General features: G+C 48.3%; 1 protein-coding gene across 1 annotated transcript in view; it reads left to right on the forward strand.

Annotated features, from left to right (window-relative positions):
* Positions 1-23,334: 23,334 nt before the first annotated feature.
* LOC137380677 (regulator of G-protein signaling 10-like) overlaps positions 23,335-27,080 on the forward strand; it is a 70,430-nt gene continuing 66,684 nt past the window's right edge. The window contains exon 1 of the mRNA XM_068052899.1: positions 23,335-23,612. Within this exon, the coding sequence (XP_067909000.1) occupies positions 23,561-23,612 (52 nt within the window). The 5' untranslated portion in view covers positions 23,335-23,560. The remainder of the gene's footprint in view (positions 23,613-27,080) is intronic.

Genomic DNA, 27,080 nt, shown 5'->3' on the forward strand with positions numbered 1-27,080 from the left:
CCTTACAGGAGGTAGGGTGTGAAGAAGTGTAGTCGAGGTAGCTGTGGGAGTCAGTGGGCTTATAATATCAGAAGCACCGTCATGGAAGGTAGCATCATCAGAGCAGATGCGTCGGAGACGGAGAAACTGGGAGAATGGAATGGAGTCCTTACAGGAGGTAGGGTGTGAAGAAGTGTAGTCGAGGTAGCTGTGGGAGTCAGTGGGCTTATAATATCAGAAGCACCGTCATGGAAGGTAGCATCATCAGAGCAGATGCGTCGGAGACGGAGAAACTGGGAGAATGGAATGGAGTCCTTACAGGAGGTAGGGTGTGAAGAAGTGTAGTCGAGGTAGCTGTGGGAGTCAGTGGGCTTATAATATCAGAAGCACCGTCATGGAAGGTAGCATCATCAGAGCAGATGCGTCGGAGACGGAGAAACTGGGAGAATGGAATGGAGTCCTTACAGGAGGTAGGGTGTGAAGAAGTGTAGTCGAGGTAGCTGTGGGAGTCAGTGGGCTTATAATATCAGAAGCACCGTCATGGAAGGTAGCATCATCAGAGCAGATGCGTCGGAGACGGAGAAACTGGGAGAATGGAATGGAGTCCTTACAGGAGGTAGGGTGTGAAGAAGTGTAGTCGAGGTAGCTGTGGGAGTCAGTGGGCTTATAATATCAGAAGCACCGTCATGGAAGGTAGCATCATCAGAGCAGATGCGTCGGAGACGGAGAAACTGGGAGAATGGAATGGAGTCCTTACAGGAGGTAGGGTGTGAAGAAGTGTAGTCGAGGTAGCTGTGGGAGTCAGTGGGCTTATAATATCAGAAGCACCGTCATGGAAGGTAGCATCATCAGAGCAGATGCGTCGGAGACGGAGAAACTGGGAGAATGGAATGGAGTCCTTACAGGAGGTAGGGTGTGAAGAAGTGTAGTCGAGGTAGCTGTGGGAGTCAGTGGGCTTATAATATCAGAAGCACCGTCATGGAAGGTAGCATCATCAGAGCAGATGCGTCGGAGACGGAGAAACTGGGAGAATGGAATGGAGTCCTTACAGGAGGTAGGGTGTGAAGAAGTGTAGTCGAGGTAGCTGTGGGAGTCAGTGGGCTTATAATATCAGAAGCACCGTCATGGAAGGTAGCATCATCAGAGCAGATGCGTCGGAGACGGAGAAACTGGGAGAATGGAATGGAGTCCTTACAGGAGGTAGGGTGTGAAGAAGTGTAGTCGAGGTAGCTGTGGGAGTCAGTGGGCTTATAATATCAGAAGCACCGTCATGGAAGGTAGCATCATCAGAGCAGATGCGTCGGAGACGGAGAAACTGGGAGAATGGAATGGAGTCCTTACAGGAGGTAGGGTGTGAAGAAGTGTAGTCGAGGTAGCTGTGGGAGTCAGTGGGCTTATAATATCAGAAGCACCGTCATGGAAGGTAGCATCATCAGAGCAGATGCGTCGGAGACGGAGAAACTGGGAGAATGGAATGGAGTCCTTACAGGAGGTAGGGTGTGAAGAAGTGTAGTCGAGGTAGCTGTGGGAGTCAGTGGGCTTATAATATCAGAAGCACCGTCATGGAAGGTAGCATCATCAGAGCAGATGCGTCGGAGACGGAGAAACTGGGAGAATGGAATGGAGTCCTTACAGGAGGTAGGGTGTGAAGAAGTGTAGTCGAGGTAGCTGTGGGAGTCAGTGGGCTTATAATATCAGAAGCACCGTCATGGAAGGTAGCATCATCAGAGCAGATGCGTCGGAGACGGAGAAACTGGGAGAATGGAATGGAGTCCTTACAGGAGGTAGGGTGTGAAGAAGTGTAGTCGAGGTAGCTGTGGGAGTCAGTGGGCTTATAATATCAGAAGCACCGTCATGGAAGGTAGCATCATCAGAGCAGATGCGTCGGAGACGGAGAAACTGGGAGAATGGAATGGAGTCCTTACAGGAGGTAGGGTGTGAAGAAGTGTAGTCGAGGTAGCTGTGGGAGTCAGTGGGCTTATAATATCAGAAGCACCGTCATGGAAGGTAGCATCATCAGAGCAGATGCGTCGGAGACGGAGAAACTGGGAGAATGGAATGGAGTCCTTACAGGAGGTAGGGTGTGAAGAAGTGTAGTCGAGGTAGCTGTGGGAGTCAGTGGGCTTATAATATCAGAAGCACCGTCATGGAAGGTAGCATCATCAGAGCAGATGCGTCGGAGACGGAGAAACTGGGAGAATGGAATGGAGTCCTTACAGGAGGTAGGGTGTGAAGAAGTGTAGTCGAGGTAGCTGTGGGAGTCAGTGGGCTTATAATATCAGAAGCACCGTCATGGAAGGTAGCATCATCAGAGCAGATGCGTCGGAGACGGAGAAACTGGGAGAATGGAATGGAGTCCTTACAGGAGGTAGGGTGTGAAGAAGTGTAGTCGAGGTAGCTGTGGGAGTCAGTGGGCTTATAATATCAGAAGCACCGTCATGGAAGGTAGCATCATCAGAGCAGATGCGTCGGAGACGGAGAAACTGGGAGAATGGAATGGAGTCCTTACAGGAGGTAGGGTGTGAAGAAGTGTAGTCGAGGTAGCTGTGGGAGTCAGTGGGCTTATAATATCAGAAGCACCGTCATGGAAGGTAGCATCATCAGAGCAGATGCGTCGGAGACGGAGAAACTGGGAGAATGGAATGGAGTCCTTACAGGAGGTAGGGTGTGAAGAAGTGTAGTCGAGGTAGCTGTGGGAGTCAGTGGGCTTATAATATCAGAAGCACCGTCATGGAAGGTAGCATCATCAGAGCAGATGCGTCGGAGACGGAGAAACTGGGAGAATGGAATGGAGTCCTTACAGGAGGTAGGGTGTGAAGAAGTGTAGTCGAGGTAGCTGTGGGAGTCAGTGGGCTTATAATATCAGAAGCACCGTCATGGAAGGTAGCATCATCAGAGCAGATGCGTCGGAGACGGAGAAACTGGGAGAATGGAATGGAGTCCTTACAGGAGGTAGGGTGTGAAGAAGTGTAGTCGAGGTAGCTGTGGGAGTCAGTGGGCTTATAATATCAGAAGCACCGTCATGGAAGGTAGCATCATCAGAGCAGATGCGTCGGAGACGGAGAAACTGGGAGAATGGAATGGAGTCCTTACAGGAGGTAGGGTGTGAAGAAGTGTAGTCGAGGTAGCTGTGGGAGTCAGTGGGCTTATAATATCAGAAGCACCGTCATGGAAGGTAGCATCATCAGAGCAGATGCGTCGGAGACGGAGAAACTGGGAGAATGGAATGGAGTCCTTACAGGAGGTAGGGTGTGAAGAAGTGTAGTCGAGGTAGCTGTGGGAGTCAGTGGGCTTATAATATCAGAAGCACCGTCATGGAAGGTAGCATCATCAGAGCAGATGCGTCGGAGACGGAGAAACTGGGAGAATGGAATGGAGTCCTTACAGGAGGTAGGGTGTGAAGAAGTGTAGTCGAGGTAGCTGTGGGAGTCAGTGGGCTTATAATATCAGAAGCACCGTCATGGAAGGTAGCATCATCAGAGCAGATGCGTCGGAGACGGAGAAACTGGGAGAATGGAATGGAGTCCTTACAGGAGGTAGGGTGTGAAGAAGTGTAGTCGAGGTAGCTGTGGGAGTCAGTGGGCTTATAATATCAGAAGCACCGTCATGGAAGGTAGCATCATCAGAGCAGATGCGTCGGAGACGGAGAAACTGGGAGAATGGAATGGAGTCCTTACAGGAGGTAGGGTGTGAAGAAGTGTAGTCGAGGTAGCTGTGGGAGTCAGTGGGCTTATAATATCAGAAGCACCGTCATGGAAGGTAGCATCATCAGAGCAGATGCGTCGGAGACGGAGAAACTGGGAGAATGGAATGGAGTCCTTACAGGAGGTAGGGTGTGAAGAAGTGTAGTCGAGGTAGCTGTGGGAGTCAGTGGGCTTATAATATCAGAAGCACCGTCATGGAAGGTAGCATCATCAGAGCAGATGCGTCGGAGACGGAGAAACTGGGAGAATGGAATGGAGTCCTTACAGGAGGTAGGGTGTGAAGAAGTGTAGTCGAGGTAGCTGTGGGAGTCAGTGGGCTTATAATATCAGAAGCACCGTCATGGAAGGTAGCATCATCAGAGCAGATGCGTCGGAGACGGAGAAACTGGGAGAATGGAATGGAGTCCTTACAGGAGGTAGGGTGTGAAGAAGTGTAGTCGAGGTAGCTGTGGGAGTCAGTGGGCTTATAATATCAGAAGCACCGTCATGGAAGGTAGCATCATCAGAGCAGATGCGTCGGAGACGGAGAAACTGGGAGAATGGAATGGAGTCCTTACAGGAGGTAGGGTGTGAAGAAGTGTAGTCGAGGTAGCTGTGGGAGTCAGTGGGCTTATAATATCAGAAGCACCGTCATGGAAGGTAGCATCATCAGAGCAGATGCGTCGGAGACGGAGAAACTGGGAGAATGGAATGGAGTCCTTACAGGAGGTAGGGTGTGAAGAAGTGTAGTCGAGGTAGCTGTGGGAGTCAGTGGGCTTATAATATCAGAAGCACCGTCATGGAAGGTAGCATCATCAGAGCAGATGCGTCGGAGACGGAGAAACTGGGAGAATGGAATGGAGTCCTTACAGGAGGTAGGGTGTGAAGAAGTGTAGTCGAGGTAGCTGTGGGAGTCAGTGGGCTTATAATATCAGAAGCACCGTCATGGAAGGTAGCATCATCAGAGCAGATGCGTCGGAGACGGAGAAACTGGGAGAATGGAATGGAGTCCTTACAGGAGGTAGGGTGTGAAGAAGTGTAGTCGAGGTAGCTGTGGGAGTCAGTGGGCTTATAATATCAGAAGCACCGTCATGGAAGGTAGCATCATCAGAGCAGATGCGTCGGAGACGGAGAAACTGGGAGAATGGAATGGAGTCCTTACAGGAGGTAGGGTGTGAAGAAGTGTAGTCGAGGTAGCTGTGGGAGTCAGTGGGCTTATAATATCAGAAGCACCGTCATGGAAGGTAGCATCATCAGAGCAGATGCGTCGGAGACGGAGAAACTGGGAGAATGGAATGGAGTCCTTACAGGAGGTAGGGTGTGAAGAAGTGTAGTCGAGGTAGCTGTGGGAGTCAGTGGGCTTATAATATCAGAAGCACCGTCATGGAAGGTAGCATCATCAGAGCAGATGCGTCGGAGACGGAGAAACTGGGAGAATGGAATGGAGTCCTTACAGGAGGTAGGGTGTGAAGAAGTGTAGTCGAGGTAGCTGTGGGAGTCAGTGGGCTTATAATATCAGAAGCACCGTCATGGAAGGTAGCATCATCAGAGCAGATGCGTCGGAGACGGAGAAACTGGGAGAATGGAATGGAGTCCTTACAGGAGGTAGGGTGTGAAGAAGTGTAGTCGAGGTAGCTGTGGGAGTCAGTGGGCTTATAATATCAGAAGCACCGTCATGGAAGGTAGCATCATCAGAGCAGATGCGTCGGAGACGGAGAAACTGGGAGAATGGAATGGAGTCCTTACAGGAGGTAGGGTGTGAAGAAGTGTAGTCGAGGTAGCTGTGGGAGTCAGTGGGCTTATAATATCAGAAGCACCGTCATGGAAGGTAGCATCATCAGAGCAGATGCGTCGGAGACGGAGAAACTGGGAGAATGGAATGGAGTCCTTACAGGAGGTAGGGTGTGAAGAAGTGTAGTCGAGGTAGCTGTGGGAGTCAGTGGGCTTATAATATCAGAAGCACCGTCATGGAAGGTAGCATCATCAGAGCAGATGCGTCGGAGACGGAGAAACTGGGAGAATGGAATGGAGTCCTTACAGGAGGTAGGGTGTGAAGAAGTGTAGTCGAGGTAGCTGTGGGAGTCAGTGGGCTTATAATATCACATGGAAGGTAGCATCATCAAGCAGATGCGTCGAGACAGGAGAACTGGAGAAATGGAATGGAAGTCCTTACAGAAGGGTGTGAAGAGTGTAGTCGAGTAGACTGTGGGAGTCAGTGGGCTTATAATATCAAAAGCACCGTCATGAAGGTGAGCATCATCAGAGCAGATGCGTCGGAGACGGAGAAACTTTGGCAGGAATGAATGGAGTCCTTACAGGAGGTAGGGGGAGAAGTGTAGTCAGAGGTAGCTGTGGAGTCAGTGGCTTATAATATCAGAAGCACGTCATGGAAGGTAGCATCATCAGAGCAGATGCGTCGGAGACGGAGAAACTGGGAGAATGGAATGGAGTCCTTACAGGAGGTAGGGTGTGAAGAAGTGTAGTCGAGGTAGCTGTGGGAGTCAGTGGGCTTATAATATCAGAAGCACCGTCATGGAAGGTAGCATCATCAGAGCAGATGCGTCGGAGACGGAGAAACTGGGAGAATGGAATGGAGTCCTTACAGGAGGTAGGGTGTGAAGAAGTGTAGTCGAGGTAGCTGTGGGAGTCAGTGGGCTTATAATATCAGAAGCACCGTCATGGAAGGTAGCATCATCAGAGCAGATGCGTCGGAGACGGAGAAACTGGGAGAATGGAATGGAGTCCTTACAGGAGGGTAGGGTGTGAAGAAGTGTAGTCGAGGTAGCTGTGGGAGTCAGTGGGCTTATATATCAGAAGCACCGTCATGGAAGGTAGCATCATCAGAGCAGATGCGTCGGAGACGGAGAAACTGGGAGAATGGAATGGAGTCCTTACAGGAGGTAGGGTGTGAAGAAGTGTAGTCGAGGTAGCTGTGGGAGTCAGTGGGCTTATAATATCAGAAGCACCGTCATGGAAGGTAGCATCATCAGAGCAGATGCGTCGGAGACGGAGAAACTGGGAGAATGGAATGGAGTCCTTACAGGAGGTAGGGTGTGAAGAAGTGTAGTCGAGGTAGCTGTGGGAGTCAGTGGGCTTATAATATCAGAAGCACCGATATTGAGGTTAGCCTCATCGACGCCCAGATGCGTACCGTACGGAGACTGGGAGAATGGAATGGGTCTTCACACCCTACCTCTGTAAGGACTCCATTTTCATTCTCCCAGTTTCTCCGTCGACGGCTAGCTGCTCGGGATCAGAAGCGACCGTCATGGAGGTGCTTCTAATATAGAAGCATGTACTCCCACAGCTACCTCGACTACCTCATCTTCACACCCTACCTCCTGTAAGGACTCCATTTCCATTCTCCCAGTTTCTCCGTCGCCGACCGATCTGCTCTGATGATGTACCTTCATGACAGTGCTTCTGTTATTATAAGCCCACTGACTCCCACAGCTACTCGACTACACTTCTTCACACCCTACCTCCTGTAAGGACTCCATTCCATTCTCCCAGTTTCTCCGTCTCCGACGCATCTGCTCTGATGATGCTACCTTCCATGACGGTGCTTCTGATATTATAAGCCCACTGACTCCCACAGCTACCTCGACTACACTTCTTCACACCCTACCTCTGTAAGGACTCCATTCCATTCTCCCAGTTTCTCCGTCTCCGACGCATCTGCTCTGATGATGCTACCTTCCATGACGGTGCTTCTGATATTATAAGCCACTGACTCCCACAGCTACCTCGACTACACTTCTTCACACCCTACCTCCTGTAAGGACTCCATTCCATTCTCCCAGTTTCTCCGTCTCCGACGCATCTGCTCTGATGATGCTACCTTCCATGACGGTGCTTCTGATATTATAAGCCCACTGACTCCCACAGCTACCTCGACTACACTTCTTCACACCCTACCTCCTGTAAGGACTCCATTCCATTCTCCCAGTTTCTCCGTCTCCGACGCATCTGCTCTGATGATGCTACCTTCCATGACGGTGCTTCTGATATTATAAGCCCACTGACTCCCACAGCTACCTCGACTACACTTCTTCACACCCTACCTCCTGTAAGGACTCCATTCCATTCTCCCAGTTTCTCCGTCTCCGACGCATCTGCTCTGATGATGCTACCTTCCATGACGGTGCTTCTGATATTATAAGCCCACTGACTCCCACAGCTACCTCGACTACACTTCTTCACACCCTACCTCCTGTAAGGACTCCATTCCATTCTCCCAGTTTCTCCGTCTCCGACGCATCTGCTCTGATGATGCTACCTTCCATGACGGTGCTTCTGATATTATAAGCCCACTGACTCCCACAGCTACCTCGACTACACTTCTTCACACCCTACCTCCTGTAAGGACTCCATTCCATTCTCCCAGTTTCTCCGTCTCCGACGCATCTGCTCTGATGATGCTACCTTCCATGACGGTGCTTCTGATATTATAAGCCCACTGACTCCCACAGCTACCTCGACTACACTTCTTCACACCCTACCTCCTGTAAGGACTCCATTCCATTCTCCCAGTTTCTCCGTCTCCGACGCATCTGCTCTGATGATGCTACCTTCCATGACGGTGCTTCTGATATTATAAGCCCACTGACTCCCACAGCTACCTCGACTACACTTCTTCACACCCTACCTCCTGTAAGGACTCCATTCCATTCTCCCAGTTTCTCCGTCTCCGACGCATCTGCTCTGATGATGCTACCTTCCATGACGGTGCTTCTGATATTATAAGCCCACTGACTCCCACAGCTACCTCGACTACACTTCTTCACACCCTACCTCCTGTAAGGACTCCATTCCATTCTCCCAGTTTCTCCGTCTCCGACGCATCTGCTCTGATGATGCTACCTTCCATGACGGTGCTTCTGATATTATAAGCCCACTGACTCCCACAGCTACCTCGACTACACTTCTTCACACCCTACCTCCTGTAAGGACTCCATTCCATTCTCCCAGTTTCTCCGTCTCCGACGCATCTGCTCTGATGATGCTACCTTCCATGACGGTGCTTCTGATATTATAAGCCCACTGACTCCCACAGCTACCTCGACTACACTTCTTCACACCCTACCTCCTGTAAGGACTCCATTCCATTCTCCCAGTTTCTCCGTCTCCGACGCATCTGCTCTGATGATGCTACCTTCCATGACGGTGCTTCTGATATTATAAGCCCACTGACTCCCACAGCTACCTCGACTACACTTCTTCACACCCTACCTCCTGTAAGGACTCCATTCCATTCTCCCAGTTTCTCCGTCTCCGACGCATCTGCTCTGATGATGCTACCTTCCATGACGGTGCTTCTGATATTATAAGCCCACTGACTCCCACAGCTACCTCGACTACACTTCTTCACACCCTACCTCCTGTAAGGACTCCATTCCATTCTCCCAGTTTCTCCGTCTCCGACGCATCTGCTCTGATGATGCTACCTTCCATGACGGTGCTTCTGATATTATAAGCCCACTGACTCCCACAGCTACCTCGACTACACTTCTTCACACCCTACCTCCTGTAAGGACTCCATTCCATTCTCCCAGTTTCTCCGTCTCCGACGCATCTGCTCTGATGATGCTACCTTCCATGACGGTGCTTCTGATATTATAAGCCCACTGACTCCCACAGCTACCTCGACTACACTTCTTCACACCCTACCTCCTGTAAGGACTCCATTCCATTCTCCCAGTTTCTCCGTCTCCGACGCATCTGCTCTGATGATGCTACCTTCCATGACGGTGCTTCTGATATTATAAGCCCACTGACTCCCACAGCTACCTCGACTACACTTCTTCACACCCTACCTCCTGTAAGGACTCCATTCCATTCTCCCAGTTTCTCCGTCTCCGACGCATCTGCTCTGATGATGCTACCTTCCATGACGGTGCTTCTGATATTATAAGCCCACTGACTCCCACAGCTACCTCGACTACACTTCTTCACACCCTACCTCCTGTAAGGACTCCATTCCATTCTCCCAGTTTCTCCGTCTCCGACGCATCTGCTCTGATGATGCTACCTTCCATGACGGTGCTTCTGATATGTATCCAAAGGATCATCCTCCGCCATTTTCGCCACCTCCAGCGTGATGCCACAACCAGTCGCATCTTCCCCTCCCTTCCCCTGTCAGCATTCCGAAGGGATCGTTCCCTCCGCGACACCCTGGTCCACTCCTCCATTACCCCCACCACCTCGTCCCCGTCCCAGGGCACCTTCCCTTGCAATCGCAGGAGGTGTAATACCTGCCCATTTACCTCCTCTCTCCTCACTATCCCAGGCCCCAAACACTCCTTTCAGGTGAAGCAGCGATTTACTTGTACTTCTTTCAATGTAGTATACTGTATTCGCTGCTCACAGTGTGGTCTCCTCTACATTGGGGAGACCAAGCGCAGACTGGGTGACTGCTTTGCGGAACATCTCCGCTCAGTCCGCAAGCAGGACCCTGAGCTTCCGGTTGCTTGCCATTTCAACACTCCCCCCTGCTCTCATGCTCACATCTCTGTCCTGGGATTGCTGCAGTGTTCCAGTGAACATCAACGCAAGCTCGAGGAACAGCATCTCATCTACCGATTAGGCACACTACAGCCTGCCGGACTGAACATTGAGTTCAATAATTTCAGAGCATGACAGCCCCCCACTTTACTTTCTTTTTCAGTCATTTTTAGTTATTTTTTCTTCCTTTTTTTTGCATTCCTTTTTACATTTTTTACAATCTTTTTTTGCATTTATTTCATTTCATCTTAGTTTGTTCAGTTTGCTTACCCACTGTTTTTTTCAGGTTGTTTTTCTTCAGGTTTGCACTTGCTGATGTTCAATATTCAGTATATTCACACCTAATCTGTACTAATGCTTTGTCTTTCAACACACCATTAACATATTGTTTGCCTTTGCTCCGTGACCTTTTGGTCAGCTATGTGGCCTGGTCCAATCTGCACCTTCTCCTTTGTTATCTCTTGCCCAACCCCCACCTCACTTGTTTATAATCTGTGACTTTTCTAATATTTGTCAGTTCCGAAGAAGGGTCACTGACCCGAAACGTTAACTCTGCTTCTCTTTCCACAGATGCTGCCAGACCTGCTGAGTGAATCCAGCATTTCTTGTTTTTGTTTCAGATTTCCAGCATCCGCAGTATTTTGCTTTTACTAATACTAGGTATTCTGGTTACTGACATGACTACTGATCCTGTGAAGTTCCAAAATTCAAAATCTGTACACAAAAATGGTGAGCTGGACAAATAGTTACAATGAAATTTTGCCTATCGTCTTCCACATTGGTTGATGGCAATGGTCACTATTGCCATTGTTCAAAATGCCTCGAGAACATTGATTACTGTTTGTTCTTTACATTACCGATTGTGCCCTGCAATTTACACAAAAGGTGTGGTCCCTTGCCGGAGCAGAAGGCAGTTAGGTGTTTTCAAATTTGCAAATGTGGTTAATTCTTACATGCCCTCTGAAATGGCCTAGCAAGCCACTCAGTTGTACCTAACCGCTACGAAGTCAATAAAAAGGAATGAAACTTACGGACCACCCGGCATCGGCCTAGGCACCGGAAACGACAATGGCAAACCCAGCCCTGTCGACCCTGCAAAGTCCTCCTTACTATCATCTGGCGGCTTGTGCCAAAGTTGGGAGAGCTGTCACACAGACTAGTCAAGCAACAGCCTGACATAGTCATACTCACGGAATCATACCTTACAGACAATGTCCCAGACACTGCAATCAGTATCCCGGGGTATGTCCTGTCCCACCGGCAGGACAGACCCAGCAGAGATGGCGGGACAGTGGTCTACAGTAGGGAGAGCGTTGCGCTGGGAGTCCTCAACACCGACTCTGGACCCCATGAATTCTCATGGCATCAGGTCAAACATGGGCAAGATAACCTCCTACTGATTACCACCTACCACTCTCCCTCAGCTGATGAGTCAGTACTCCTCCATGTTGAACACCACTTGGAAGAAGCACTGATGGTGGCAAGGGCACAAAATGTACTCTGGGTGGGGGACTTCAATGTCCATCACCAAGAGTGGCTCGGTAGCGCCACTACTGACCGAGCTGGCCGAGTACTAAAGGACATAGCTGCTAGACTGGGTCTGCGGCAGGTGGTGGGGGAACTAACATGAGGGAAAAACATACTTGACCTTGTCCTCACCAATTTGCCTGCCGCAGATGCATCTGTCCATGACTGTATTGGTAGGAGTGACCACCGCACAGTCCTTGTGGAGACGAAGTCCTGCCTTCACATTGAGGATACCGCCCATAGTGTTGTGTGGCACTATCACCGTGCTAAATGAGATAGATTTCTAACAGATCTAGCAATGCAAAACTGGGCATCCATGAGGCGCTGTGGGCCATCAGCAGCAGCAGAATTGTACTCAACCACAATCTGTAACCTCATGGCCCGGCATATCCTCCAGTCTACCATTACCATCAAGCCAGGAGACCAACCCTGGTTCAATGAAGAGTGCAGGAGGGCATGCCAGGAGCAGCACCAGGCGTACCTCAAAATGAGGTGTCAACCTGGTGAAGCTACAACCCAGGACTACTTGCATGCCAAATTGCTTAAGCAGCATGTAATAGACAGAGCTAAGCGATCCCATAACCAATGGATCAGATCTAAGCTCTGCAGTCCTGCCACATCCAGCCATGAATGGTGGTGGACAATTAAACAACTAACTGGAGGAGGTGGCTCCACAAATATCCCCATCCTCAATGATGGGGGAGCCCAGCACCTCAGTGCGAGAGATTAGGCTGAAGCATTTGCAACAATCTTCAGCTAGAAGTGCCAATTTGATTATCCATCTCGGCCACCTCCTGAAGTCCCCAGCATCACAGATGCCAGTCTTCAGCCAATTCGATTCACTCCGCGTGATATCAAGAAACGACTGAAGGCACTGGACACTGCAAAGGCTATGGGTCCTGACAATATTCGGCAATAGTACTGAAGACCTGTGCTCCAGAACTTGCTGCGCCCCTAGCCAAGCTGTTCCAGTATAGCTACAACACTGGCATCTACCCAGCAATGTGGAAAATTGCCCAGGGCTGTCCTGTACACAAAAAGCAGGACAAGTCCAACCCGGCCAATTACCGCCCCATCAGTCTACTCTCAATCATCAGCAAAGTGACGGAAGGTGTCATCAACAGTGCCATCAAGCAGCACATGCCTAACAATAACCTGCTCAGTGATACCCAGTTTGGGTTCCGACAGGGCCACTCAGCACCTGACCTCATTACAGCCTTGGTTCAAACATGGTCAAAAGAGCTGAACTCAAGAGGTGAGGTGAGAGTGACTGCCCTTGACATCAAGGCAGTATTTGACCGAGGATGGCATCAAGGAGCCCTAGCAAAACTGGAGTCAATGGGAATCAGGGGGAAAACTCTCTGCAGGTTAGAGTCATACCTAGTGCAAAGGAAGATGGTTGTGGTTGTTGGAGGTCAATCATCTGAGCTCCAGGACATCACTGCAGGAGTTCTTCAGGGTAGTGTCCTCGGCCCAACCATCTTCAGCTGCTTCATCAATAATCTTCCTTCAATCATAAGGTCATAAGTGGGGATGTTAGCTGATGATTGCACAATGTTCAGTACCATTCACGACTCCTCAAATACTGAAGTAGACCGTGTAGAAATGCAGCAAGACCTGGACAATATCCAGGCTTGGGCTGATAAGTGGCAAGTAACATTTGCACCACACAAGTGCCAGGCAATGACCATCTCCAACAAGAGAGAATCTAACCATCTCCCCTTGACATTCAATGGCATTACCATTGCTGAATCCCCCACTATCAACATCCTAGGGGCTACCATTGACCAGAAACTGAACTGGAGTAGCCATATAAATACCGTGGCTACAACAGCAGGTCAGAGGCTAGGAATCCTGCAGCAAGTAACTCACCTCCTGACTCCCCAAAGCCTGTCCACCATCTACAAGGCACAAGTCAGGAGTGTGATGGAATACTCTCCACTTGCCTGGATGAGTGCAGCTCCAACAACACTCAAGAAGCTCGACACCATCCAGGACAAAGCAGCCCGCTTGATTGACACGCCATCCACAAACATTCACTCCCTCCACCAGTGACGCACAGTGGCAGCAGTGTGTATCATCTGCAAGATGCACTGCAGCAATGCACCAAGGCTCCTTGGACAGTGCCTTCTAAGCCCGCGACCTCTGCCAACTAAAAGGACAAGGGCAGCAGATGCATGGGAACACCACCACCTGCAAGTTCCCCCCAAGTTGCACACCATCCTGACTTGGAACTATATCGCTGTTCCTTCGCTATTGCTGGGTCGAGAACCTGGAACTCACTTCCTAACAGCACTGTGGGTGTATCTATTTCACATGGACTGCGGCAGTTCAAGAAGGCAGCTCACCACCACCTTCTCAAGGGCAATTAGGGATGGGCAATAAATGCTAGCCTAGCCAGTGATGCCCACATCCCATGAATGAATTAAAAAAAATATACCATGCACCCAACTGTTTGTAAGGGTCAAAATGTACCAATTTCTCTCACTCATTAGACCTGAATATAGTGTATCATGCATGGTAACTATACAGGAAGTGTAGGTGTTAGTGTGTGCTTGAGAAACATTCAAGTGCTTAAGGATCAAGATTTGTAATGTTCTCCTTTTCCCTCTACTTCAATATGCTTCTAGATTTGAAGGTATGTCCACAGACACGGCCATATTTGCTGCAGCCTAAGGGTATCCCCTATGCCAGAGCATATCATCAGAGCATGTAGCAGATTTCTATCAAGATCAGAATAACAGATGTGAGGGCACACACATTACACATATTTTGTTAAATGTTTGATAATTTAGATAAGTGACCTGCAACTTCTCATGGGGTGCAGTTTGCAGTTCTGCAAGTTCTACTTTTCCAGAAGCCATACCCTTAACAGTTTTAGCTTCCGTTGCTCAATACTATCATTATTTTTTATCACTACATCAGCCTTTGCACTTCCAAAGGCATACCATATTTCTTGCCTGTGATGATATCAACAATGTTTGAAAGCTCATAAAAGAATATCTGTACATTATGTAAAATAGCACAGGTTACAAATTTAAATTAAATAATCTTACTTTGTTGAAGTGGGTTTTTCTCCTATTATCAGACTTAATGTCAATAACTTAAAATCTCCAACTCCTGACAACTAGTTTAGCATTTTCAGTCCTATTATATGGACTATGAAGGCATTTGGTAGATAATGAGCAATCCATCAATTCATTAAAATAAAAGCAAAATAGTGTTGATGCTGGAACTCTGAAATAAAGACAGGAAGTGCTGGAAATACTCAGTAGGTCAGGCAGCATCAAAGTCATCAATTCATTGGTTGTTTTTCTTTACCCTAACAGTGTCAGTGCTGGAAGTTTCAGTGCTAAAAGTGTCACATTGGCTCAGTCAGTAGCATTCTCACTTGTGCCAGAAAATTGTGGTTTCATACCCCACTCCAGGACTTAAACACATAATCTAGTGAAGTGGTGGGGGTGGGGGGGAAGGTTACTCAGGCTTGGCTAAAATTGCTATAATTTATATAGCAATTTCAAATATTGGATATTTTGTATTTAAAATTGCTATAATTGGTATAAAGACTTAAATGTGTTTTGCAGTAAAAGCTAGTTATAGTGGACTGTGATTAGATGATGATTAGACGATACAGTGGACAGAACGTCAAGACAAACTGCTGGCGCCGCTTGCAAAAAAATCAGGTCTTCCATGACTAATTCTGGGACTACAACTACAACCACTAGGGAGCCCTTGAGGTGCCACCAAGTCTGCCCTGGACCCCAGGGTTGTACTTAATATCAGCCAGATGGAACTGCCTGAGTAGTGTGAGACGCAGACAAGGTCTTTCTATCATCAGCTCCTTGATATGATAGTCACAGGTGGCATCTGAGCCCCCGGGGGGCGCATGCAATTGAGTATGTCTTGCCGCAAATGGGGCCTAGTAAATGATATAGCCACCCTCTATAGTGCAGGGACATCAACAGTTAATTCCCTGGTCATCGCAGGGATCGATGACAAGGTAAATCACTTAACATCTAAATTGAGGGACCTCAAGTTAAGAGCTAATGAACTGGAGGCTCAACAGGGGCAGACCGGGAAAAGTCTGGCTGGAATTTTGTTGGGATCCATACAAGTCTTAGCGGATCATGCCCATACAATCAATCAGGTCTCAACCGCCCTACACAAAGGCACCACATGAGGCCGAAGGGACCAAGTATGCATAGCTTATGTCGCATGGCTGGTGGGGGAGGTGTGGCACAATTTAGCCCAACTCCACAATGGAGATGTGTCGGACTGGATCACGGATGACACGTTGCAGACCTGGGCACCTGTAAGCGGGAATTGTTCCTCATGTACCCTGAGAGGACTAATACGAGCTTACCCGACAGCTAAACCCATCACCACCCACCTGAGATTAATAGGAATGGTGCTGGTCATACCGAGTTTACAGGAAGAGGCATCCAAGCCCCTCTGTGAGGTAGAAAATATAGGGATCATAAGAGATGGCAATTGGCATAAGTACTACCCCGTACCCAAATACGCAACCCAGGGATGTTCCTTCTTTTCCGGGGTCTCGCTAGTCGGGTGCAAAGAGAAAGGGAATAATGTTGTCTGCCCACATCCCGTAGGGATGGGGACGAGAACCGTGTGTGGTTTTAACACCACCCTAAACTGTACCCTTGAAATTTCCAGCGCCTGCCGTGAACTGTCGCAGGTGGCGTACTGTGGAGAAGGGGAATACTACGTGACCGCCAGTGAGCCTCAATACCAGTACGGTAACATTCATTGTCCAGTGATCAACTCAAGTTTCTGCTTCCACCCCTGGGCCCCAATGACAATCGGACATTTGGCAATAACCCACATCCAGCCTTGTCGCAGGGAGCGGATGGATCTAACCAACGACCTGAAGGATAACTTACTAAGTTGCCTGCTTCCCTACGGGAAGTGAAATCCGAAACTGCTGGAGCATCTACTGAAGTGGAGAAAAGATGCCCGGGCAGCAATGAAGCAGTATCACTGAATCCAACTGGGCATGCTAGACGTAGTTAAGGAAAATGTAACCGTGCGAATCTAACCGCCTGCCTAACCAGCAGTGATGGAACGAGGAGCACAGGATAGCTTAGTGTTAGTTGGTCATTTTGGGGACTAGTAGCCAAGGGCCAAAAGGGGGTACTGAAGTGGTTACTCAGGCTTGGCTAAAATTGCTATAATTTATATAGCAATTTCAAATATTGGATATTTTGTATTTAAAATTGCTATAATTAGTATAAATTTTAAATGTGTTTTGCAGTGAAAGCTAGTTAGAGTGGGTTGCGATGCAGTGATGATTGGACAATACAGTGGACAGGGTGTCAAGAAAGATTAAAGCAAAGTTTGTCTTTCTTTAGACAAACTGCTGGCGCCGCTTGCAAAAAATCAGGTCTTCCATGACTAATTTACCTGAAACTATGTACATATCGAAATGTCACAGGAATGGTATAAATTCATGAGGAAAACGATGTAACTCGGAGCCACCTCTTAGACTGGTCTGAGAGGACTCCGCTGTATGCATACATGTAAAATAAACTGCTGCTTGATTCAATTACAGCTGACTTGGACGTGTTGAGTGTCTCACTAGACTGATACGTCAGTGCAGTACTGAGGGAGTTTTTTTATTTGTTTCATGAGATGTGGGCATCACTGGCAAGGCCAGCATTTGTTGCCCATCCCTAATTTCCTTTGAGAACGTGGTGGTGAGCTGCCTTCTTGAACAGCCGCAGTCCATGTGGTGTGGGTACTCCCACAGTGTTGTTAGGGAGGAAGTTCCAGGATTTTGATCCAGTGACAGTGAAGCAACGGCGATATATTTCCAAGTCAGGATGGTGTGTGGCTTGGAGGGAAATTTGCAGATGGTGGTGTTCCCATGCATCTGCTGCCCTTGTCCTTCAAGGTGGTAGAGGACGTGGGTTTGGAAGGTGCTTTCGAAGGAGACTTGGTGAGCTGCTGCAGTGCATCTAGTAGATGGTACACACTGCTGCCACTGTACATTGGTGGTGGAGGTAGTGAATGTTGAAGGTGGTGGATGGGGTGCCAATCAAGTGGGCTGCTTTGTCCTGAATGGTGTCGAGCTTCTTGAGTGTTGTTGGAGCTGCACCCATCCAGGCAAATGGAGAGTATTCCATCACAGTCCTGACTTGTGCCTTGTCGATGGTGGACAGGCTTTGGGGAGTCAGGAGGTGGGTTAGTCGCCGCAGAATTCCCGGCTTCTGACCTGCTCTTGTAGCCACGGTATTTATCTGGCTAGTCCAGTTCAGTTTCTGATCAATGGTAACCTGCAGGATGTTGATAGTGGGGGATTCAGTGATGGTAATGCCATTGAATGTCAAGGCGAAATGGTTAGATTCTCTCTTGTTGGAGATGGTCATTGCCTGGCACTTGTGTGGCATGAACGTTACTTGCCACTTATCAGCCTAAGCCTGAATGTTGTCCAGGTCTTGCTGCATATGGACACTGATTGCTTCAGTATCTGAGGAGTTGCGAACAGTACTGAATATCGTACAATCATCAGCGAAAATCCCCACTTCTGACCTTATGACGGAGGGAAGGTCATTGATGAAGCAGCTGAAGATACCTGGGCCTAGGGCACTACCCTGAGGAACTCCTGCAGAAACGTCCTGGGGCTGAGATGATTGGTCTCCAACAACCATAACCATCGTCCTTTGTACTAGGCATGACTCCAACCAGTGGAGAGTTTTCCCCCTGATTCCCATTGACTTCAATTTGGCTAGGGCTCCTTCATACCACATTCAGTCAAATGCTGCCTTGATGTCAAGGGGAATCACTCTCACATCAGCTCTTGAGTTCAGCTCTTTTGTCCATGTTTGGAACAAAGCTGTAATGAGGTCAGGAGCCAAGTAGCTTTTGTAGAACCCAAACTGAGCATCAGTGAGCAGGTTGTTTCTGTCTAAGTGGTGCTTGATAGCACTGTCGACGATACCTTCCATCACTTTGCTGATGATCGAGAGTAGACTGATGGGGCGGTAATTGGTCAGATAAGATTTGTCCTGCTTTTTGTGGACAGGACCTACCTGGGCAATTTTCTACATTGTCAGGTAGATGTCAGTGTTGTAGCTGTACTGGAACAGCTTGGTTAGGGACTCAGCTAGTTCTGCAGCACAAGTCTTCAGTGCTACAGCCAGGATGTTGTCAGGGTCCATGGCCTTTGCAGCATCCAGTGCCTTCAGTTGTTTCTTGATATCACATGGAGTGAATCAAATTGGCTAAAGATTGACATCTGTGATGCTGGGAACCTCAGAAGGACGCCGAAATGAATCATCCATTCGGCACTTATAGCTGAAGATTGACGCAAATGCTTCAGCCTTTTCTTTGCACTGATGTGCTGGACTCCTCCATCATTGAGGATGGAGAAATTTGTGGAGCCTCCTCCTCCTTAATTGTCCATCACCATTCACAACTGGATGTTGCAGGACTGCAGAGCTTTGATCTGATCCGTTGGTTGTGAGATCACGTAGCTCTGTCTATTGCATGCTGCTTCCTCTGTTTGGCGCACAAGTAGTCCTGTGTTGTAGCTTCACCAGGTTGACACCTCATTTTGAGGTAATCATGGTCCTGCTCCTGGCATGCTCTCCTGCACTTATTATTGAACCAGCGTTGATTTCTTGGCTTGATAGTAATGGTAGAGTGAGGGATATGCTGGGTCATGAGGTTACAGATGTGGTTGAATACAATTCTGGTGCTTCTGATGGCCCACAGCACCAAATGGATGCCTTGTTTTGAGCTGTTGGATCTGTTCTGAATCTATCACATTTAGCACAGTGGTAGATGCCAATATCATCGCCCTCTATAAGAACAAGGTTGACCGCAGTGACTGCAACAACTTCCGTGGAATCTCCCTGCTCAGCATAGTGGGGAAAGTCTTCGCTCGAGTTGTTTTAAACAGGCTCCAGAGCTGGCTGAGTTTGTCTACCCTGAGGCACAGTGTGGCTTTCGAGCAGAGAGATCCACCATTGACATGCTGTTCTCCGTTCGCCAGCTACAGGAGAAATGCCACGAAACACAGATGCCCCTCTACGTTGCTTTCATAGATCTCACCAAAGCCTTTGACCTCGTCAGCAGATGTGGTCTCTTCAAACTACTAGCAAAGATCGGATGTCCACCAAAGCTACTAAGTATCATCACCTCATTCCATGACAATAGGAAAGGCACAATTCAGCATAGCAGCGCCTCATCAGACCCCTTTCCTATCCTGCGTGGCATGAAACAGGGCTGTGTTCTTGCACCTACACTGTTTGGGATCTTCTTCTCCCTGCTGCTCTCACATGAGTTCAAGTCTTGAGAAGAAGGAATTTTCCTCCACACAAGATCAGATGGCAGGTTGTTCAACCTTGCCCGTCTAAGAGCGAAGACCAAAGTACGGAAGGTCCTCATCAGGGAACTCCTCTTTACTGACGATGCTGCAGTAACATCCCACACAGAAGAGTGTCTGCAGAGACTCATCAACAGGGTTGCGGCTGCCTGCAACGAATTTGGCCCAACCATCAGCCTCAAGAAAACAAACATCATGGGACGGGACGTCAGAAATGCTCCATCCTTCAATATCGGCGACCACATTCTGGAAGTGGTTCAAGAGTTCACCTACCTAGGCTCAACTATCACCAGTAACCTGTCTCTCGATGCAGAAATCAACAAGCGCATGGGAAAGGTGTCCGCTGCTATGTCCAGACTGGCCAAGAGAGTGTGGGAAAATGGTGCACTGACACGGAACACAAAAGTCCGAGTGTATCAAGCCTGTGTCCTCAGTACCTTGCTCTACGGCAGCGAGGCCTGGACAACGTATGTCAGCCAAGAGCGACGTCTCAACTCATTCCATCTTCGCTGCCTCCGGAGAATCCTTGGCATCAGGTGGCAGGACCCTATCTCCAACGCAGAAGTCCTCGAGGCTATCAACATCCCCAGCATATACACACTACTGAGCCAGCGGCGCTTGAGATGGCATGGCCATGTGAGCCGCATGGAAGATGGCAGGATCCCCAAGGACACATTGTACAGCGAGCTCATCACTGGTATCAGACCCACCGGCTGTCCATGTCTCCGCTTTAAAGACGTCTGCAAACGCGACATGAAGTCCTGTGACATTGATCACAAGTCGTGGGAGTCAGATGCCAGCGTTCGCCAGAACCGGTGGGCAGCCATAAAGGCAGGGCTAAAGTGTGGCGAGTTGAAGAGACTTAGCAGTTGGCAGGAAAAAAGACAGAAGCGCAAGGGGAGAAACATCCAACTGTGTAACAGCCCCGATAACCAATTTTATCTGCAGCACCTGTGGAAGAGTCTGTCACTCTCGAATTGGCCTTTATAGCCACTCCAGGCGCTGCTTCAGAAACCACTGACCACCTCGAGGCGCTTACCCATTGTCTCTCGAGACAAGGAGGCCAAAGAAGAAGTGCCACACAACACGATGAAGGCTATCCTCAGTGTGAACTTAATTTTCACAAGGATTGTCCAGTGGTCACTCCTACCAATACTGTCATGGACCGATGCACGGCAACAGGTAGATTGGTGAGGACAAGATCTAGTAGGTTTTTGCCTCTTGTTGGTTCCCTCACCTCCTGCCACAGGCCCAGTCTGGCAGCTAGGTCCTTCAGGACTCAGCCAGCTCAGTCAGTAGTCGTGCTACCGAGCCACTCTTGGTGATGGACATTGAAGTCCTCCACCCAGACTATATTCTGTGCCCTCGCCACCCTCAGTGTTTCTTCCGAATGATGTTCAACATGGAGGAGTAATGATTTGTCAGCTGAGGGAGGGCAGTAGCTGGTAATCAGCAGGAGGTTTCCTTGCCCATTTTGACCTTAAGCTATGAGACTTCATGGGGACCAGAGTCAATATTGAGGACAACCAGTGCAACTCCCTCCCGACAGTATATCACTGTGCCACCACCTCTGGTGAATCTGTCTTTCCGGTGGGACAGGACATACCCAGGAATGGGGATGGTGGTGTCTGGGACATTGGATGTAAGGTATATTTCTATGCGTATGACTATGTCAGGCTGTTGCTTGACTAGTTTGTGGGATAGCTCTCCCAATTTTGGCACAAGTCCCCAGATGTTAGTAAGGAGGACTTTGCAGGGTCGACAGGACTAGGTTTGCCATTGTCATTTCTGGTGTCTAGGTCAATGCCAGGTGTTCCGTCCTGTTTCATTCCACAGTGCAATTGGACTTAAAAGATCCCATAGAACTTCTAAAAGATGAGCAAAGAATACTCCCGATGGCCTGGCCAACATTTATTTCCCAACTATACCAAAACAGTTTATTTGGTCATTCATCTCAATGCTCCTCACTGTGTCCAAACTGCTTGTGAGTTTGCTTATAATACAGCAGTACAAAAGTTATTAATTGGCTGTAAAGCACTTTGGAATGTCCCAAGGATGTAAAGGTCAAGCTCTTTCTATCTTATTAACACAGTGTCATGGAAATTTATATTATCTGAAAACAGAAATCAGGAGCAGGCCCTTTACACTGGCAGCCACTAATTGCCCACAGTTCCAAAGTACCGACTGACAAGTGTCAGAATGGAGTGTGACAGCCGAATAGTGGAAGCAGGCTATTACAATGGGAACAGGTGGATATTGTTGGAACAATTAAAATGGTCCAATTAAAGAATAACTCTGTTGTGCACAAGCCATAATTTCTCGAACCACAAGCATAGTGTATGACAAGAGCAAACCAAGCACTGGGGCTTATTTCCACAGGGATAGAATTGAAAAGTAGTGAAGTTATCCGAAACTTGTAACAACCTTGGCTGGACTACACTTGGGAGTACTTGTGTGCAGTTCTGGTTGCTTATTATAAAAATGATATAGAGGGTGTAAAAATATTTACAAGGATTTAACAGAACTGCAAGGTTATACCTATTTGGAAGGGATAAACAAGCTGGAGCTGAGAGGTGATCTAATAGAAATCTTAAAATTTTGAAAGGTTTTGATAAGAGTGGACACAGAGTGTTTCTACTTGTGGGGAAGAGCAAAACTAGAGGCTATCAATATAATAGAAGAAATCAGATGGGGAATTCAGAAGAAACTTCTTTACCCAGAGAGTAATGAAAATGTAGAACTTGTGACCAAATGGAGTAGTTGAGGTGAATAGTATAGATGCATTTAAGAGGAAGCCAGATAAACATATGAGGGAGAAAGGAATAGAGGGATACCCTGATAAATTTACGAGAAAGGATGGGAGGAGACTCAAGTGGAACATAAAAGCCAGGATGGACTGGATGGGCCGAGTGGCCTGTTTGGTCCTGTATATTCTCTGTAGCATCGAATCAGACAAAATACATATAATTAAATGTTGCCAACTCCCATTGATTAACTGCCTCAACCGAGATGAAATTCGTTCCAGAGCATTGGACTTGATGATAAGCCAGCCAAGTAGTAGTGTTCAAGTATGCATTCTTTAGATAGGCACACCTTCCCAGAGCCCAGGTAATTCCTGAACAGTCCAGAAGAATTGTGCACAGTTGATGACTACACTGAGGAATCAGTAAGAAAAAAAGGAAATGGGCACTCTTTCATCTACCTAAACTGATGACACAGCTTCGCATTTCCTCTCTTTGATCTGCCTCCCTCTCTTACATTTTTCTCTCTTCCTGTTCTTTCAGTGGCTGTTTGGGTGTCAATGAATTGCGAGGGCTGAACTTGTGATGCGTTTTGAGCGAAGTGTAACCACAGGAAGCCCATGCCACACTTATTAGCAGAGGGGAGGAGGAAGATGTACACTTTTCGCGTCAGTGACTCAGTGGCAGATTGAGAGAGAGAGAGAGAGAGAAAGAGCTGAAAGAGAGCGAGTTGCTGGAGAGAGTCAGAGCTCCTTCTCCCCTCAGTCTGGCCAAGGATCATGTTCGTGTCCAAAGCTGTCAGCCGGCTCAGCCGCAAGCGGCCACCTTCAGGTAGGTCCATGGGCACAGTCCACTGCTTCTTGTCTCATCTCTCAGAAGTTGGCGTTGGGCTGTGTGTTTCTGCTTGTCTTCGTTTGACTACGGCTCTTGCTACCGGACAGCCAGTTGCCGCCCCAACGAACTCCCCTCGCGCGCCACCTCTCCCCACCCCCTCCCCCCCTCGCGAGCCCCCCTCCTGGTGAACGGTTTTTTTTTTGCTGAGCTGCGGCACTTTGCGGAAAACCAGTTCCCCGGGAGGAGACTGCCGAAAGCTGTGGTAAACGCCGGTCCTGCCAGACCTATTTTGCGCCAAAATGGGGAACCTGAAGCAAGAAAGTGCAAGATAGAAAGTAGCTGACACCCAAGTTTCTCTCAATCTCTAACGGCCCTAACTGCTTTTACTTTAAATTATTCTCTCCCCACCACCCCCACACTGCCAGCGAGCTTGCTGTTTTCTAAGTCGTTTTTCGTTGGTGTTAGTCCAAGAAACGGCTTTCTCAGCTCTGAATGAGGAATTGGTGCAGGGGAAGGAATTGCTACTGTTTTTTTTTTAACAAAACTAATCTTTTTCACTATCTGGCAGCACTTCTTTAGAACTAGTTTTTTTCAGAACAAAAGACAGGAAAGTTGGGAGGCACAATGCATTTGTATGTGTAGTTATTCTTTATCCATACATTTCTTCCCTTCAGACTTTTCTCTGCTTTGGAGGTCACCTGTCTCACTGGATAGACTGACAACACATATAGAACAGCCATTTTGAGCATGACTAATTGGTTAAGTCGTGCATGAGAAGTGTGATGAAACTACTTCTTTCACAAAGCTTGTATGCTAGGCAAAATTAGCTTTTTTGGCAACCATACCATGTCCATCTTCATCATACCTGTACTGTGGAATAGGAAATCAGTCTGAGCTCCCTTCTTAACCTGGGTTCTTAATCCATGGTGCCCGGTTATTCCTACACCGGTGGTCTTTAATCATTATGCATTCTTTTGGTGAATTTAGTTGACTCTTAACTGGCCTGTTAAATGGCCCACTCAGTTGTACCAAACCGCTACAGAAAAGTCAAAAAAGAATAAAACCGGACGACCCACCCACCTGGCATCGACTTGGGTACTGGAAACAACAATGGCACATACCCTACCCAGTCGACCCTGCAAAGTCCTCCTTACAAACATCTGGGGACTTACACCAAAATTGAGAGAGCTGTGCACAGAGTAGTCAAAACAACAGCCTGACAATCATACTCACCGAATCATAACTTACAGCCAATGTCCCAGACTCCTCCATCACTATCCCTGGATATGTCCTGTCCCAATAGCAGGACAGACCCACCAAAGGTAGTGACACAGTGGTATATAGTTGGGAACGAGTTGCCCTGGGAGTCCTCAATATTGATTCTGGACCCCATGACATCTCATGGCATCAGGCCAAACCTCCTACTGATTATCACCTACTGCCCTCCCTCAGCTGATGAAGCAGTACTCTTCCATGTTGAACACCACTTGGAAGAAGCACTGAGGATAGTAAGGGCACAGAATGTACTCAATGCCAATCAGCAAGAGTTGCTTGATAGCACCACTACTGAACGAGCGGTCCGAGTCCTGAAGAACATAGCTGCCAGACTGGGCCTGCAACAGGTGGTGACGGAACCAACAAGAGGGAAAAACTTGTTTGACCTCTCCCTCACCAGTCTGCCTGTTGCAAATACACCTGTCCATGACAGTATTGGTAGGAGTGGCCACCGCACAGTCCTTGTGGAGACCATGTTCCGACTTCACACTGAGGAAACCCTCCATTGTGTTGTGTGGCACTGCCATCATGCTAAATGGGATAGATTTCGAACAGATATAGCAGCTCAAAACTAGTCATCCATGAGGCACTATGGACCATCAGCAGCAGCAGAATTGTATCCAACCACAATATGTAACCTCATGGCCCAGCACACCCTCGCTCTATCATTATCATCAAACCAGGAGATCAACCGTGATTCAATGAGGAGTTCAGGAAGGCATGCTAGGAGCAGCAGCAGGGATACTTAAAATTGAGGTACAAACTTGGTGAAGCTACATTGCAGGACTATGTGCATGCTAAACAGCGGAAGCAGCGTGTGATAGAGCTAAGCGATCCCACAACCAACAGATCAGATCAAAGCTCTGCATTCCTGCCACATCTAGTCATGAATGGTGGTGGATAATTAAACAACTTACTGGAGGAGGAGGAGGCTCCACAAACATCCCCCATCCTGAATGATGGGGGGTCTTCAGCCAATTTGATTCACTCTACGTGATATCAAGAAGTGGCTAAAAGCATTGGATGCTGCAAGGGCCCTGACAACATCAGGAGTAGACTTGTGCTCCAGAACTAGCCACACCCTAGCCAAGCTGTTCCAGTACAACTACAATTTACCCGACAATGTGGAAAATTGCTCAGGTATGACCTGTCCACAAAAAGCAGGACGAATCCAATCGAGCCAATTACTGCCCAGCAGTCTACTCTTGATCATCAGCAAAATGATGCAAGGTGTTGTTGACAGTGCTATCAAGCAGCACTTACACAGCAATAACAAGCTCACCAATGCTCAGTTTGGGTTCTGCCAGGTCCACTCGGCTCCAGACTTCATTACAGCCTTGGTCCAAACATGGACAAAAGAGCTGAATTCCAGAGCTGCGGTGAGGGTGACTGCCCTTGACATCAAGGTAGCATTTGACCGGGTGTGGCATCAAGGAGCCTGAGAAAAATTGAAGTCAATGGGAATCGGGGGAGAACTCTCCGCAGGTGGAGTCATACCTGGCACAAAGAAAGATGGTTGCCGAGTGGCCTGCTCCTGCTCCTAAGCCTCAGGACATTACTGCAGGAGTTCTTCCAGGTAGTGTCTTAGGCCCAACCATCTTCAGCTGCTTCATCAATGACCTTCCCTAAATCATAAGGTCAGAAGTGGGGATGTTCGCTGATGATTGCACAATGTTCAGTACCATTTGTGACCCCTCAGATACTGAAGCAGTCCATGTCCAGATGCAGCAAGACCTGGACAACAATCAGGCTTGGGCTGATAAGTGGCAATTTATATTCGTGCCACACAACTGCCAGGCAATGACCATCTCCGCCAAGAGAGAATCTCCCCTTGACATTCAATAGCGTTATCATTGCTGAATCCCCCACCATCAACATCCTGGGGGGTTCCCATTGACCAGAAACTTAACTGGACTAGCTATATAAATGGGCAGGTCAGAGGCTGGGAATTCCTGTCCACCTTCTACAAGGCACAAGTTGGGATGGAATACCTTCCACTTGTCTGGATGAATGCAGCTCTAACGACGCTCAAGAAGCTCAACAACATCCAAGACAAAACGGCGTGCTTGATTGGCACCCTATCCACCACCTTAAACATTCACTCCCTTCACCACCGGTGCACACTGGCAGCAGCATGTACCATTTACAGGATGCACTACATACGAGCATACGAATTAGGAGCAGGCCACT

Source organism: Heterodontus francisci, chromosome 20, assembly GCF_036365525.1.
Source record: "Heterodontus francisci isolate sHetFra1 chromosome 20, sHetFra1.hap1, whole genome shotgun sequence".
In the NCBI taxonomy this organism is placed as follows: Eukaryota; Metazoa; Chordata; class Chondrichthyes; order Heterodontiformes; family Heterodontidae; genus Heterodontus; species Heterodontus francisci.